The following is a 14216-nucleotide window of genomic DNA, read 5'->3' as shown; positions in this document are numbered from 1 at the left end:
AGGCATTGGTCTCAGTCTGGCCATAACCCCCTATGCCTCCTGAGGAAGCCTATCAGAAGGTGCCCACACTCTCTAGTTAGGCAAGGCAGGGTTCTCAGCAGGCCTGAGGCCTGAACTGGCTACAGCCCTAGGGAGGGAGGCCTGGCCAGGTTCTCCCCACCCCTCCTCCCTGGATGGCTGGATGACGAGGCAGAACAGAATCGGCAGATGCCCCCAGAGGCTGGGAGGAAGGCCTAGCCCCAGGACTCGATAATGGACAGGAGATAAGGAAGGCTCTGGGCACTGAGGACCCAGACTGCCATGCCCATTTCCAGGCAGCACTTCCCCAGGGTCAACATGCACTGGGCAGGCAGGGGGCACCAGATGCTGTGCCAGGTGGGGGTTCCTCTGGGTTTCCTACAGACTGCATTGGGGACATCCTGTGTCCTAGGCGTGAGTCAACCAGTCTCATTGTGTGTCCTTGGGGCTAGTCACTGATCTAAGCCTCAGTTTCCCACCTGTAAAATAGGTCAGAAAGGTGAAGCAGATGTCTTTTTCAGCCTGAAACCCCAGCAAAGAGTCCTGACCTCCCTGCCCTAGAGTTCCAAAAAGAAGTGTCTTCTCTGCTGGTCCCTGGCACCCTGGACAGGACAGGGCACAGAGTAGGTGTTCGGTGATTATGTTACTGAGGTGAACAGTGGCAGGTGAGGGGCAGACTGACCGCAAGGCAATGAGGACCAAGTCTGGTCCCTATGCATCCCCAGGATCCTCATAGAGCAGGTGCCTGGTAATGTCTGAGGAGCTCAGCAACACTAGGTTCACAAGACAGGCTCCCTCTGCCAGGCCTTGCACTTAACAGTCCTACCAGCCTGGCATGCCTCCCTTCCTTCAAAACTCAGCTTCCAGTTTTTTCTGTGCCCATCTGCCCCACTACTCCCGAGGGCAAAAACTGTGACCCATTCACCTCTGTCCCCAGTGTCCTGAGGCACCGAGCAAGTGGCAGTCATGCTGGTAGCATATATGACCAGCAGTTTCCCCACCTCGCAAAGGCTGTGCTACGGCAGAGCCTCGGTTAATTTATTTTCCAAACCTTTTACCCTGCACCAACTTTGTGCCGGCCCAGGCTGGGCGCCGGAGTCTGGGCCCGGGCACGTGGGGTGTGGGCTGCCCCTTTCCCTTCCTGGGGCATCTTCTTACCTCTTACCTGGGAGAGGGCTCAGAGAGGCTCTCCCGGGGCTGGGGTCCCACCCTTCCCTCTTCCTTCCTCTCTCCTCCTCTCACTCCCTCACCACGACCCCACCTCCTCGCCGCGCGGGCGGCGGCCTGACCCACCCCTTGCTGGGCTCCAGCTCCCGGGGGGCAGGTGCGGAGAAAGAGGACCACAGGACGGAAGGGCTCGTGTCTGCGCGAGGTGCGGGGCACGGAGCGAGCTGCCCTAGGGGATCGGGCGGCTGAGGCACCCGGTCGAGCTCTGAGGCCGCGCGCCCGCGTTCTCCTCACCCAACAGCCTCACCTTCCCGGGCCTTGAGTAGCACCGTGTTCGCTACGATGTTCTCGAGCTCCATGGGCTGCGGCGCCGCCGGGCCCGCCGGGCCGCGCCACCGGCCGGGATTGCGCGAGGGAGCCGGGGCCGGATGGCGATCGGCGCGGCTCGGCTCGGCTCGCAGTGACCGCGCCGCGGCCTCCCGGGCCTCCCCGGCCGCCGCCGCCCGCCGAGCACTCTGCGCCCCCTCCCGGGGGCCACCCCTACGCCGGCACGCCCCGCCCCGGCCCGCCCACTGTTTACTTTACTCAGCCAATAACCGGGAGAGCGTTCGCCGCGCCGTCTTCCCATTAGACAGCCTCTTCATCATCCCCCGCCCCCAGAGCCAGGAATTCGTTCAAAGGAACAGGGGGCGGGACTTAAAACGTCACCTCTTCCTGGTTGGTCTGCGGTGGGGTTCAGCCTCTACGTTCGAATTTCTGGGCCTTCGTAGGATACCAAACTGCCAATTAGGGCCGAGCCCTCCGCTGGGACAAAAGAGGTGGGTCCTCTGGGTCACGCCCCGGATCTCTTGTATTTGATTGGATGAAGGAAGCGTCAGTCATTCTCAGCTTTGCACTCTGATTGGGCCATTAGATGTGGGTGTGGGCCAGGTCCTTTTGGCTCGCCTTGGCTTGTCCAGGGTTTGTAGGGGATGCGCTTGGTATCTTGGGCCTCTTGCAGGCCAGCCTCAAGCAAGTTCGGGCCGTGTATCCAGCCGTATTCCTTTGGGCCGGCCCATTCTGGAGGGCGCACATCGTTAGCAGGGAGAGGCCCACAGGAGGGTGCCGGCTTTCCGAGCTGCTCCCAGGCCTCCAGGCCGGCCACCGCGGGCGCCCCAGCCCCGCCCCACCCCGCCCCCACAGCCGGATGTTGTGATTTCTCTCCACCCACACGGCCTTGTCCGCCCTCGGCCTCTGCTGCCTTATAAGGCAGCGCTACCACCCCAAGACGTAGGGAATGAGCTCACACCCATTATATAGGTGGGGAGCTAAGGTCCAGTGGAGGGCTGCGGGCCTAGGACTAGGGAGAAAACAACGCCGAAATTTTACAGCTAATCAACACCTTCTAGCTAAACATCCTACTCCCTCCACCCTCACTTCACACACCAGGAAACGGAGGCTTGCCCAAACTTGCGGGTAAGGCAGAGTCCTATTCAACTAGGCTTCTCTGATTCCTATCCATTCATTCATCCAAAAATACAGAGCATGCACTTTGTGCCAGGCACTGGGCCAGGTGCTAGGGAATACAGTGGTGCCAGCAAAATAGTCAATCTCTCTGCCTACCTGCTAGAAGGGGGATAAATATGGTAATCCTATGTGTAAACAAATAAATGGTATGGTCTGAGGTAGTGACAAGTGCTATTAAGACATTAAGACAAAATAGGGGAAATGGTCTCAGGGTGTGACATTTGAGCAGATCCAACCACACAAAGATCTAGGGGAACAGTGTCAAGCAGAGGCAACAGCAAGTGCAAAGCTTTGAGCCTAGAGTAAGTTTGGTATGTTCAAGGAACAGGAAGAAGGCCTGTGTAGCTTCAGGGCCCAAAGTCTGAGATGAGTTGAAGGAGCAGGGATTCTAGGTAGATCCTGAAAGGCTTTGTAAACCATGGAGAGGAGTTTGTTTGTTTTTCTTAAATGAAATGTGGAGCCTTTGAAAGGATGATTTATACTTTTATTTATTTTATTTTTAGGCCATGTGGCATGTGGGATCTTAGTTCCCGACCAGGGATTGAACCCACACCCCCTGCATTGGGAGCACGGAGTCTTAACCACTGGACCGCCAGGGAAGTTCCTGACTTATACTTTTAAAAGATCACTCTAGCTAGTAGACTTTCAGGGGGCCAAGAGTGGAAGCAGAGTGAGCAGTTGGGAGCCTACTGAATTCCAGGAGCGAGAGGATGGTTGCTTGGACTGAGAAGGTGGCAGTGGACATGGAGAAAAGTGCATGGATCTAGGATACTTTGGGGAATAAAGAAAAGTACTTTGAAGGAAGGAAACCCAGTGGTCAGTAGGACAAAGGGCAGGTACCTCACCCAGTGAAGGGTGTTGTGTCTAAGTGAGACCTGAGAGTTAAGTGAGAATGTGCAGGTTTCAGAGGTAACTGGAGTGGGAGGGAAAGAGCCTCTGGCTAGAGGGCTAGCACATGTTCAGAGTTCTGTAGAGGAAGGTGGTTAAGGGCTCATGCATTTGGCACCTGAGGGCAGAGCATTGAACTAGACTTTCAGGTACACATTGGGGTGTGCATGGGGAGGCCTTGAAGAGGCCTGGATCAGGGAGGTCCTTGGAAGCTAGGTAAGGAGTCTGGACTTCATTTTGAGAGTAGTGGGGAGCTGTCCAGGGTGTGCTAAACCAGGGAGTAGTTTGATCATATTTGCTGACTCAGCCACACTGTGCTAGGGGTGAGGTGAAGGGTGGGGAGAGAGGGGCCTAGGCTGACTTGTAAACACCGATTGTTTTGACGCCCAGCATCTGAACACCCCTCCCCTTTGGGAGGAAACCTATAAAATGCAGAGGCAGGCCCTGCTTTCCACTAGGGAAATCAGAGAGGAGGCAGAATTTCCTCTCTAAGGTCCCTGGTACCTGGAGCGTTTCCAATGTTTGCAAGCAGGTCTTTGAAATCCAAAGCAAGTGATTAACATAAGACATCAGAGGACCATTTAGGGTTCATTATGGTGGCAGTGGAAGAAGAGGGGGAGGTGGTCGAGCCAGGCCCTTCCTGGGGTAGGGAAATTCAGCAAGCATCCAAGAGCATCCAATCAGTTCCTTGTCTGCCTAAGTTACCCAGAATCAGCTTCATTGTTTAGAGCCAAGTATCCTGAGTAAGACAGGTGGGAGGCCCTTTTAATAGGAATCACTGGAGAGAGGAATGATGCACTGTGCTGGGGCAGTGGCCAGTGGGTGCAGACAAGTGGCCAGGTTGAGAGCTATCACAGAGCTCGAATGAATAAGACTTGGTGATTGATATGGGGTGAGGAGGGGATGGTATCACACACAACTCTTGGGTTCTGACTCTTCAACCCGTTCTCTAGCTATGACCAAAGTGATCCTTTTTAAAAGGGAAGTCTGCCACCATTCGTCTGACATATGCACTTCTAGGGTTTATCCTACAAATATAATTGCACTCAAGCAAAATAAGAAATGAATGTTCAAGGTTGTTCACTGCAGCATTGTCCAAAAACACCAAATGTACTAATTGTCCTTAATAGGGACTAGTTAAGTAAAATTTGGTCCTTTCCTGTACAGGAATACTATGTAGCTTTAAAAAAAAAACTGTCGGGGTGCTCTTCATGTACTGATATAAACAATCTCCAAGATATATTGTTAAATAAAAAAAGTGGGACTTCCCTGGTGGTCCAGTGGCTAAGACTCCATGCTCCCAATGCAGGGGGCCTGGGTTCAATCCCTGGTCAGGGAACTAGATCCCGCATGCCTCAACTAAAAGATACTGCATGCCACAACTAAGACCTGGCACAGCCAAATAAATAAATTAAATAAATATTTTAAAAATCTTAAAAAAATTGAAAAAAGCAAAGTACAGAACAGTGGGTAGGGTTTGCTAGTAGTTGTATACAAAAGGTCAGGATAGGCTAGGTTATGCTGCAGTAACAAACAATCCCCAAATTTCAGTGACTTAAAGCAACAAAAGTTAACTTCTCAGGTACACCTTGTGTCCAGTGCAGGTTGTTGGGAAGTTGGGAGGCTCCACTAGGAGTAGTCACTCAGGGACCCAGGACACTAGAGACTCCCTGTCAATCTGCGCTTCTGCAATGTCAGGCAGTAAAAGGAAATGTGGGGAATCATATGATGGCCCTTAAAGCTTGCATCTGAAAGTGACACAAGTCACTTCTGCTCACATTTCATTGGTTAAGGCAACCACATGGCCACAACTAAGTTGAGAAGGGTGTGGAGGTCCGACACTACTGTGGGAGATTGTATTTTCCAAAGATGAATGTAGCAATACACTCCCATCCCACAGGCATTTCTGCATTGTGACCTTGCCACCCACACAGCAAGAGGTGGGCTCTCATTTCCCTGTCCTTACTTCTGGCCTGGCTTTAGTGACTCTTGTCATCAGTAGAATATGGTGGAAGTGATACACATGAGATCTGAGGCCAGGTCACAAAAGGCCATGGAGCCTGGGTTTCTTGCAATGCTTGTTCTCTCAGGATGTTCCTTCAGGCTCATCAGCTGTGCTGTGATGTGATAAGCCCACACTGAATAGATTGTTCACGTGTAGATTGGTCATTGCTCTGCTATGGTTGACAGTTCCAGCTGAGCCCAGCCTTCCAGTTGTCCCACCTAGAGCACAAGACAGTTGAGCAAAGAAGCCCTGGGTGATTCCAGCTCCCGGGCATTCCCATCGGCCCCAGCTGAGGCCCCTGGCATTGTGGTGCAGACAGCCATCCCTGCTGTGTCCTGTCTGAATTCCCAACCCGCAAAATCCATCAGCCTAATAAGTTGGTGTTTTATGCCACTAAGTTGTGAGTGGTTTGCTACAGAGAAATAGATTCTGGAATAACGACTGTACGCCTGGAAGGAGAATAGAATTGGAAATATTTAGTGAACAACACTAACTCCTACAGATGAATCTGCTTCTGTACGCATGGACCCCCCTCTGGAAGGCCACATGAGGTATGGGAACATTGGTTGCCTATAGGAAGGGGGAGTTAAGTGGCTGGGGACAGGGCTAGAGGGGGGCTTTTCATCTTATACCCTTTGTTTCGGTTTTTTGTTTTGTTTTGTTTTTTTAAATGATTTGTATTTATTTATTTATTTTTATTTTTGGCTGTGTCAGGTCTTTGTTGTAGCATGCGGGATCTTTTTTCTGTTGTGGTGCGTGGGCTTCTCTCTACTTGTGGCGTGCGGGCTCCAGGGCAGGTGGGCTCTTTAGTTGTGGCGCGCGTGCTCTCTAGTTGAGGTGCAAGGGCTCAGTAGCCCCGCAGCATGTGGGATCTTAGTTCCCTGACCAGGGATCGAACCCGCGTCCCCTGCATTGGCAGGCAGATTCTTTACCATTGGACCACCAGGGAAGTCCCCTTATAGGCTTTTGGACTTTAATCTTGTATCATGTGACTCTATTGCTTATTTTAGAAACAATCAACCGGGTCCTGTCACTCTCCTGCTCAGAACCCCCCGGTGGCTTCCTGGGGTGGGCAGCCTCTAAGATGACCCCAATGATCCCTCCTCCTGATATTCACCCCCTGATGTGATCCCCTTTCCTCAAGCATGGATTGGACCTAATGACTTACTTCTAGTGAAAAGAATGCAGCCAAAGTGTTGAAATGTCACTTCATAGATCAGGTTACTAAAAGGCTGTGGCTTCTGTTTTAGGTGCCTTCTCACCCCCTTGCTGGCTCACCCTCAAGGGAGTTGCTCTATGCAGAGGCCTACATGGCCAGAACTGAGGTCTCTGGCCAACAGTCAAGAAGGACCTGAGGCCAACAGCCTTGTGAATGAACTTGGAAGTGGACCTTACCCCAGTCGCACTATCTTTGAAGTGAAATAAAATGAGGTATGCCTGTAAATGTTTGTAGTTTAAGCCGCTAAATTTGGGAGCAATTTGTCATCTCTTATTAGCTGTAGTAGATAATTAACTTCCCATTACACTTAAAAATAAAACCCAAACTCTTCCCCTTGGCCTACCAGGGCCCAACTCGATCTGGGCCTGTGTAGCTCTCCAACAGTATTTCATACACCTCTCCCTCTTGTCACACTGTGGAGCTGCACTGTCCAGTACAGTAGCCACTGGCCACGTGTGGCTATTTAAATTAAAATTAAATAAAATGAAAATTCAGTTCCTCAGTCATACTAGCCACTTTTCAAGTGCTTAATAGCCACATGTGACTAATGGCTACTGTATTGGAAAACACAGGTAGAGAATATTTCCATCATTGACGAAGTTCTGACAGGCAGCACTGGTCTGGAGGAAGGAGTGGCTTCCATTTGTACAAATGTTCCATGGTGGTGGCCTGAATGACTGGGATAAAAATGGTGCCACTGACTGAGAGGAATGAAGGATGATGGGCTGGGTACCTTCTGACCCCCTAAACTTGTCTTTGAATAGGCAGTTCTGCCACCTCTTGAAATGTACGCCCCCAAGTCTCTGCTACAGAGGAGTGGGGTCTGTGTGTGTCTGTGGATCCAGGAACCTGTGAGCAGGAACTTGATGGTTTCTCCCTTCTCATCCCACAGACTGACACCCCAGGTATGGAAAGACAGAAACCAGGGTGAGGAGATGGTGCCTTTCTGCTCTGATCCAAAGCAGTTGATGGAAGGGACCCAGATGTTCAGGGGGAACTGGGCACGCATGTAGAAATTGCTGAGGTGGGGGGGGTGTCCATATGGGAAAGTTTCTTTGTAAACTCCTATAGACTGAGCCCCAACCATATGCCAGGCTCTGCCCTTTCACATGCATTCCCATTCAAGCATCTCTACAAGCCTGCCAGATGGTGTGACTGCCATCCCCTCCCTAAAGAGGCGTGGCCTCTTTAGGTTCAGAAAAACTTAGCCCCTGACCCATGGTCACACCAGGGGTTGGTAGTGATTTGAGGTTTTGGTAGTGATTTGAGGTTCAAGAAGGGATTTGAAGGTTTCCTGATTGAAGTTCGTTGCTGTTTTTTTCCCTCCAGTCCCTGCTTCTAAGGTCATTGTTTTCCTATTCTTTAAGCTACTGACTTACAAAGCTGATCACTAGCGGTTTTGTTTTGTTTTAGGAACTTCCTGGTAACGATGCATGAATTCTTGCTTGCATCAGTTAAGACTTTTGGTTGCAACTAAAACCGGCTTAAGTAAAAAACCAGAATTTATTGGTTTAAGTAACTGAAAAGTATAGGTGGTGGTTCTGATTTCAAGTGTCATTGCATCCCAGGTCTCAAATGGTGTCACTCAAAATTTGTCTTTCCCATATTCTGACTTGGCTTTTAAAGTGTTGTGTTTATTCTCAGGCAGTTTCTGAGATGCTAAACACGGCTGCCAGCAGCTTCAAGGTCACTTCCTACCAACATGGCAACTTTTATAGAAAGAGAAAGGCTCTATCTTGATTCCAGCAAAAATCCCGGGGTTGCCTCTCATTGGTTTGATTTGGGTCAGGTGTTCATTTTGAACCAGTCACTGAAGACAGAAAGAGGCAGGTTTTTTTTTTTTTTTCATTGTGAAAAAGTCTCTTTATTTTAAGAAATAATTTAGTTAACAAAAAATTTAACAAGTTTCATTTAGCAAAATACACCCAAAAGGAAATCACAATACAAAGAAAGTTTTAAGTCAAGTCCTCACCAATTCCTACAGTATTAGTAATGTGTTTCAATTTCCAAAACTAACTCTTAAAAAGCTTAAACTTAACCTAAAAGATTTTAAATGAAAATAAACTAGAATAACAAATATGAGAAATGTTCCTCTTTGAATAAGGGATCTAGCACCCTGAGTTTTCCTAAAGAGGCAGTGTTCTAATTGACCAGGTCTGGATCACATGCCCACTCCACCCTCAGCTGAGGGATGGGGTAATCTTTCTTATATCCACTTGATGGAAGGGGGAATGGGCCCCTCCCCAAAGAAACATTGAGGGCTCTTACTAGATAAAGGGAGAATGAATGCTAAAGAAGGGAAATGACAGATGTCCACCAGAGGTTCTCAAATTATGTTCCGCCACTGTATATACCTTTAATTTTACGGAAGTCAAAGAAAGAGGCAGTGGGAATGGAGAGAAGTGGAGGGAATTGAGAAATATGTGGGCAGTGTAATGAACAGAACTTGGAGGCTGGTTAGACTTGAGGGATAAGGGAGAGTGAAAGGCCTTGGCTGCAAGCAACAGAAAATGGCTCTAGCTACTTAAACAAAAGGGAATTTACTTTATGGGAATGCCCTCAGCGGTTCATAGCATCAACTAGAAGGAACAGGCTTGGAAATAAGAAGGAATTAAGGGCCACTAGAGGATAAGGAAGCAGGAATTACAGCAGACACTTTGGTTGTTTACCTAATATCCAATACCACTCCCCTTCCTCTTTTGCAGAGTCCCAATTCTGTTTCTGTGGCTACTTTACCTCACAGCCTGACTTGGCTCCAGGGTTGATTGGCCTAAGACAGGAGATCCCCTTACCCTTGCCAGAGATTGGTTTAGGAGTGTCTGGTAACCCAGTTGTGGCCATTGAGCCATGAGGGGAGGTCTTCTTGGGATTTTGGGGGGAGGAAGGTTTCCTCATTTCTAAGAAAGATCTACTGGAAGGGAAGGTTCCTCTTCACTGGAGTTTAGACGTGATTCTTGGAGCTGTGGCAGCCATCTTGTGACCATGAGGGAATCAGCCTGAAAGTATACACACTGAGGACCATAGTAAACAAAAAGAAGAAGGAACATGGGTTCTTGATGACATTGTTAAACCACTGAAAGCACTGTTCCTGGAGCCCCTCCACTCTAGATCTCTTATGATATGAAATGATGCATTTGAATTTCCTTGCTACTTAAGCTTGGCTTTTGGAAGGCATCCTGACTTATGCCATGTAGCAGGGACAATCTGGTCGGGGCACAGTTGGTGCAATGGCAGACTTCCAACCCCAGCTCTTTTCACCATCCTTGGGTGGCCTGTTCAGGATTCAGAGTCCTGGGAGAGAGTGCCCATTGGCCACGTTTAGGCCCCTCTGACTATGTTAATATAGGGAGAGGGTGATCTGGTCCATTAGGCTTCCAGAGTGGGAGGTGATCACTAGAAATTTCCCTTCCCCCACACAATGGGGGAGGGGTGACCCCAAATAGAAACTGGGAGACTAGAGGAAGAGGAAGGGGGAATAGATGTTGAACATCCAAATACCCATGAATGTCCATCTCCAGTCCCAACAGACTGGATGCCTCATCTCACATTCCCTACAAAGCACCCTGTGCTCATCACATTCTTCATTTGACATGCTACATTCAGGTTTCTGTGAAGTTGTAGTACTCACTCTGCCTGGAAGCTGTTCTCTCCCTTTCCCACCTACAAAGCCCTATTCATTGTGAAGACCTGTTTAAAAGGCCCCTTCCAGGCTTCCCTGGTGGCGCAGTGGTTAAGAATATGCCTGCCAGTGCAGGGGACACGGGTTCAAGCCCTGGTCTGGGAAGATCCCACATGCCGTGGAGCAAATAAGCCCATGCACCACAACTACTGAGCCTGTGCTCTAGAGCCCGCGAGCCACAACTACTGAAGCCCATGCGCCTAGAGCCTGTGCTCCACAACAAGTGAAGCTGCCACAATGAGAAGTCTGTGCACCGCATTGAAGAGTAGCCCCGCTAACCACAACTAGAGAAAGACCACGCGCAGCAACGAAGACCCAACGTGGCCCAAAATAAATATAAATAAAATAAATTAAAAGGCCCCTTCCATTTGGAGGGAGAGCTGGCTTCTCATCAGGAGGAAGGAGCCAACGTGGGAGCAGCTCTAGGCCATGGACTGTATTCAAGAACTGCAATCAAGAACTGACAAAGGGGGCTTCCCTGGTGGTGCAGTGGTTGAGAATCCGCCTGCCAATGCAGGGGATGCAGGTTCAAGCCCTGGTCTGGGAAGATCCCACATGCCGCGGAGCAACTAGGCCCATGCACCACAGCTACTGAGCCTGTGCTCTGGAGCCCGCGAGCCACAACTACTGAGCCCGCAAGTCACAACTAGTGAAGTCCGTGCACCTAGAGCCCCTGCTCCACAACAAGAGAAGCCACCACAACAAGAAGCCCATGAGGGCTTCCCTGGTGGCGCAGTAGTTGAGAGTCTGCCTGCCAATGCAGGGGACACGGGTTCAAGCCCTGGTCTGGGAGGATCCCACATGCCGCGGAGCAACTGGGCCCGTGAGCCACAGCTACTGAGCCTGTGCGTCTGGAGCCTGTGCTCTGCAACGAGAGGCCACGACAATGAGAGGCCCCCGCACTGCGATGAAGAGTGGCCCCTGCTTGCCACAAGTAGAGAAAGCCCTCTCACAGAAACGAAGACCCAACACAGCCAAAAATAAATAAATTTAAAAAAAAAAGAAAAGAAGCCCATGCACCATAACGAAGAGTAACCCCCACTCACCGCAACTAGAGAAAGCCCATGCGCAGCAACAAAGACCTAACACAGCCAAAGATAAATGAATAAATTTAAAAATGCTATATAAAAAAAAAGAACTGACGAAGATGCTTTCATTTTAATGATCTCATCTATACAGCTCACAGTTTCAGTTTCATCACAGTCTTTTTTTTAATATTTATTTATTTATTTGGCTGCACTGGGTCTTAGTTGTGGCACACAGGATCTTCATTGCAGCGTGTGGGATCTTTTTTTTTTTTTTAAGTTGCAGCATGCAGGATCTTTTAGTTGTGGCATGTGGGATCTAGTTCCCCGACCAGGGATCGAACCTGGGCCCCCTGCACTGGGAGTGTGGAGTCTTAACCACTGGACCACCAGGGAGGTCCCTTACCATGGCCCTCATCATAGTCTTAGTAGCTGTCTCATCAACTTTTTTTGTTTAATCCGTTTTTTAATTTTTTTTTTTTTTTTTTTTTTTGGTACGTGGGCCTCTCACTTTTGTGGCCTCTCCCGTTGCAGAGCACAGGATCTGGATGTGCAGGCTCAGCGGCCATGGCTCACAGGCCTAGCCGCTCCGCGGCATGTGGGATCTTCCCGGACGGGGCACGAACCCGTGTCCCCTGCATTGGCAGGCGGACTCTCAACCACTGCGCCACCAGGGAAGCCCAAATCAGTTTTTAAATTTAAAAAATTTGCTTTTTAGCTGTGTCAGTTCTTAGTGACGGCATGCGGGATATTTCCTCGCAGCGAGCAGGCTCTCCGTTGCAGTGTGAAGGCTTCTCTCTAGTGGTGGCGTGTGGGTTTTCACTCCCTAGTTGTGGCATGCAGGCTACAGGGTGTGTGGGCTCTGTAGTTTGCAGCACGCAGGCTCTCTAGTTGAGGCGCGCGAGCTTCAGTTGTTGTGGCGCACGGGCTTAGTTGCCCCGCGGCATGTGGGATCTTAGTTCCCTGACCAGGGGTCGAACCAGTGCCCCCTGCATTGCAAGGCGGATTCTTTACCACTGGACCACCAGGGAAGTCCTAATAGCTGTCACATCAACTTTTGAAAACAATTGTTGAAGTGGTGCCTCTACTCCTGCCGACCTGTTGCTGTGTTTCTGTTCCAGGAAGTCTTCCATGGCCTACCTTTCTTCCAGCAGAATTAAGGAATCACTGCATTCTGTCTTCACTTCATTTCCCACAAATTACTTTGTATCAGTCAGGACTTCTTTGAAAGCGATGGAAGTCCATTCAAATTGGTTTTAATTGGTGAATGTAACTGAGAATTCTTGAGGGTATCTCTAGTTTTAGGATCCAGGTTCGCAAATAAAAGAATCAGTAATCAATTTATCTGTATTAGTTATCAAATGCTGGGTAACAAATCATCCTAAAATTTATGGCCTAAAACAACAAAAATCAATTAGGATTTTCTCAAATTCAGAGGTTCAAGAATTCAGGAGCAGCTTAGCGGGATGGTCTGGCTTGAGGTCTCTAATGAGGTTGCAGGCCAGATGGTCGGGCCTGCAGTATCCATATCAAAAGTGGTTCATTCACATGGCTGTACAGTTGGTGCTGGCTGTTGGCAGGAGGCTTTACTTTCTTCCCTCATGGGCCTCTCTGCAGGGCTGCCTAAGTGTCCTCACAGCGTGGCAGCTGGCCTCCCCCGGAGTGAGTGATCCATGAGACCAAGGCAAAAATTGCAATGCCTTTTATGATCTGGGCTTGGAAGTCAAACACAATCATTTCTGCTGTATTCTATTGGACACAGAGAGCAGCTCTGAATCAGTTTTAGAAGAGACTATTCAAGGTCATGAATCCCAGGAGGTGAGGATCAATGGGGACCATCTAGGAGGTTGCCTCCTACAGCATTCCTCCATCCTTCCTTCCCTGTTTGCTCTGCTATTCCTATATGTGTGCTTCATTCTCAGGCAGGCCTTCCCCAGGCAGTGACAGAGATGGCCATCAACATCTCCAGGCTTGCATTCTTAGGGACCCCAGTGGGAAGAAAGTACCTTTATACTTTATACTTTATAAAAGTTCTGGTGAAAGTCCCAAGGTTGACTCTGATTGGCCAAACTTGCGTATAGCTTATCCCTGAACCAATCACTGTGGTCTAGAGATACCATGCTCTGATTGGCCAGACCTAGGCCACACCCCCAGCACTAGAACTGAGGGTAGAGTGGGCAGCACTAGAGACTCATGGAGCGGATGAAGGAGGAGTGGTTCCCAAAGGAAAAATCAGGGTGTCCTTACTGAACCAAGGAGGATGGTTGTTGGGCAGGAAAAATAATACATGCCCAACCTATCTCCCTCCTTTGTACTCCAGTTGCATATTTTAGCACCCCTTGGTTTAGTATTTTTAGTATTTTTTCCATGGGATAATTTACTTTCTTTGTAGGTAGAACTCTAAGATGGCCCCCAAGTTCCCTGGTGTAAATACACCTTCTCCTAGTCATTTAATCAAACACTAATCTAGATGCTTCTGTAGAAGAGTGCTGCAAATGTAAGTAAGGTCCCAAATCAGTTGACCTTAAGACAGGGAGATGCTCCTTAGTGGGCCTGACCTAATCAGATGCGCCCTTAAAAGTGACAGGGTTCTTCCTGGCAAAAGAAATTCAAAGGGTAAGAGAGTCAACGTGGGGGAGATTCTCTGTTGTTGGCTTGGAAGATCGAAGGGTCTCTATGGCAAGAAATGCAGGTAGCTTCTAGCAGCTG

General features: G+C 49.4%; 2 protein-coding genes across 11 annotated transcripts in view; one reads left to right on the top strand and one right to left on the bottom strand.

The window, feature by feature from the left end:
- GRK6 (G protein-coupled receptor kinase 6) overlaps positions 1 to 1661 on the bottom strand; it is a 15697-nt gene extending 14036 nt beyond the window's left edge. For 3 of the 10 annotated variants that reach the window (XM_060144311.1, XM_060144304.1, XM_060144307.1), the window contains exon 1: positions 1493 to 1661. In XM_060144311.1, the coding sequence (XP_060000294.1) occupies positions 1493 to 1544 (52 nt within the window). In that variant the 5' untranslated portion in view covers positions 1545 to 1661. The remainder of the gene's footprint in view (positions 1 to 1492) is intronic. The other 7 variants (XM_060144303.1, XM_060144317.1, XM_060144305.1 and 4 more) reach the window with 5 other exon arrangements.
- Positions 1543 to 14216, top strand: part of F12 (coagulation factor XII) — a 26810-nt gene continuing 14136 nt past the window's right edge. Inside the window, 1 exon segment of the mRNA XM_060146391.1 lies at positions 1543 to 1902. Coding sequence (XP_060002374.1) covers positions 1543 to 1902 — 360 coding nt within the window.

The sequence above is a fragment of the Lagenorhynchus albirostris genome, chromosome 3 (assembly GCF_949774975.1).
Source record: "Lagenorhynchus albirostris chromosome 3, mLagAlb1.1, whole genome shotgun sequence".
In the NCBI taxonomy this organism is placed as follows: domain Eukaryota; kingdom Metazoa; phylum Chordata; class Mammalia; order Artiodactyla; family Delphinidae; genus Lagenorhynchus; species Lagenorhynchus albirostris.
Note: the sequence above shows the minus strand (reverse complement) of the source record. Positions and strands in the feature narration are given on the sequence as shown.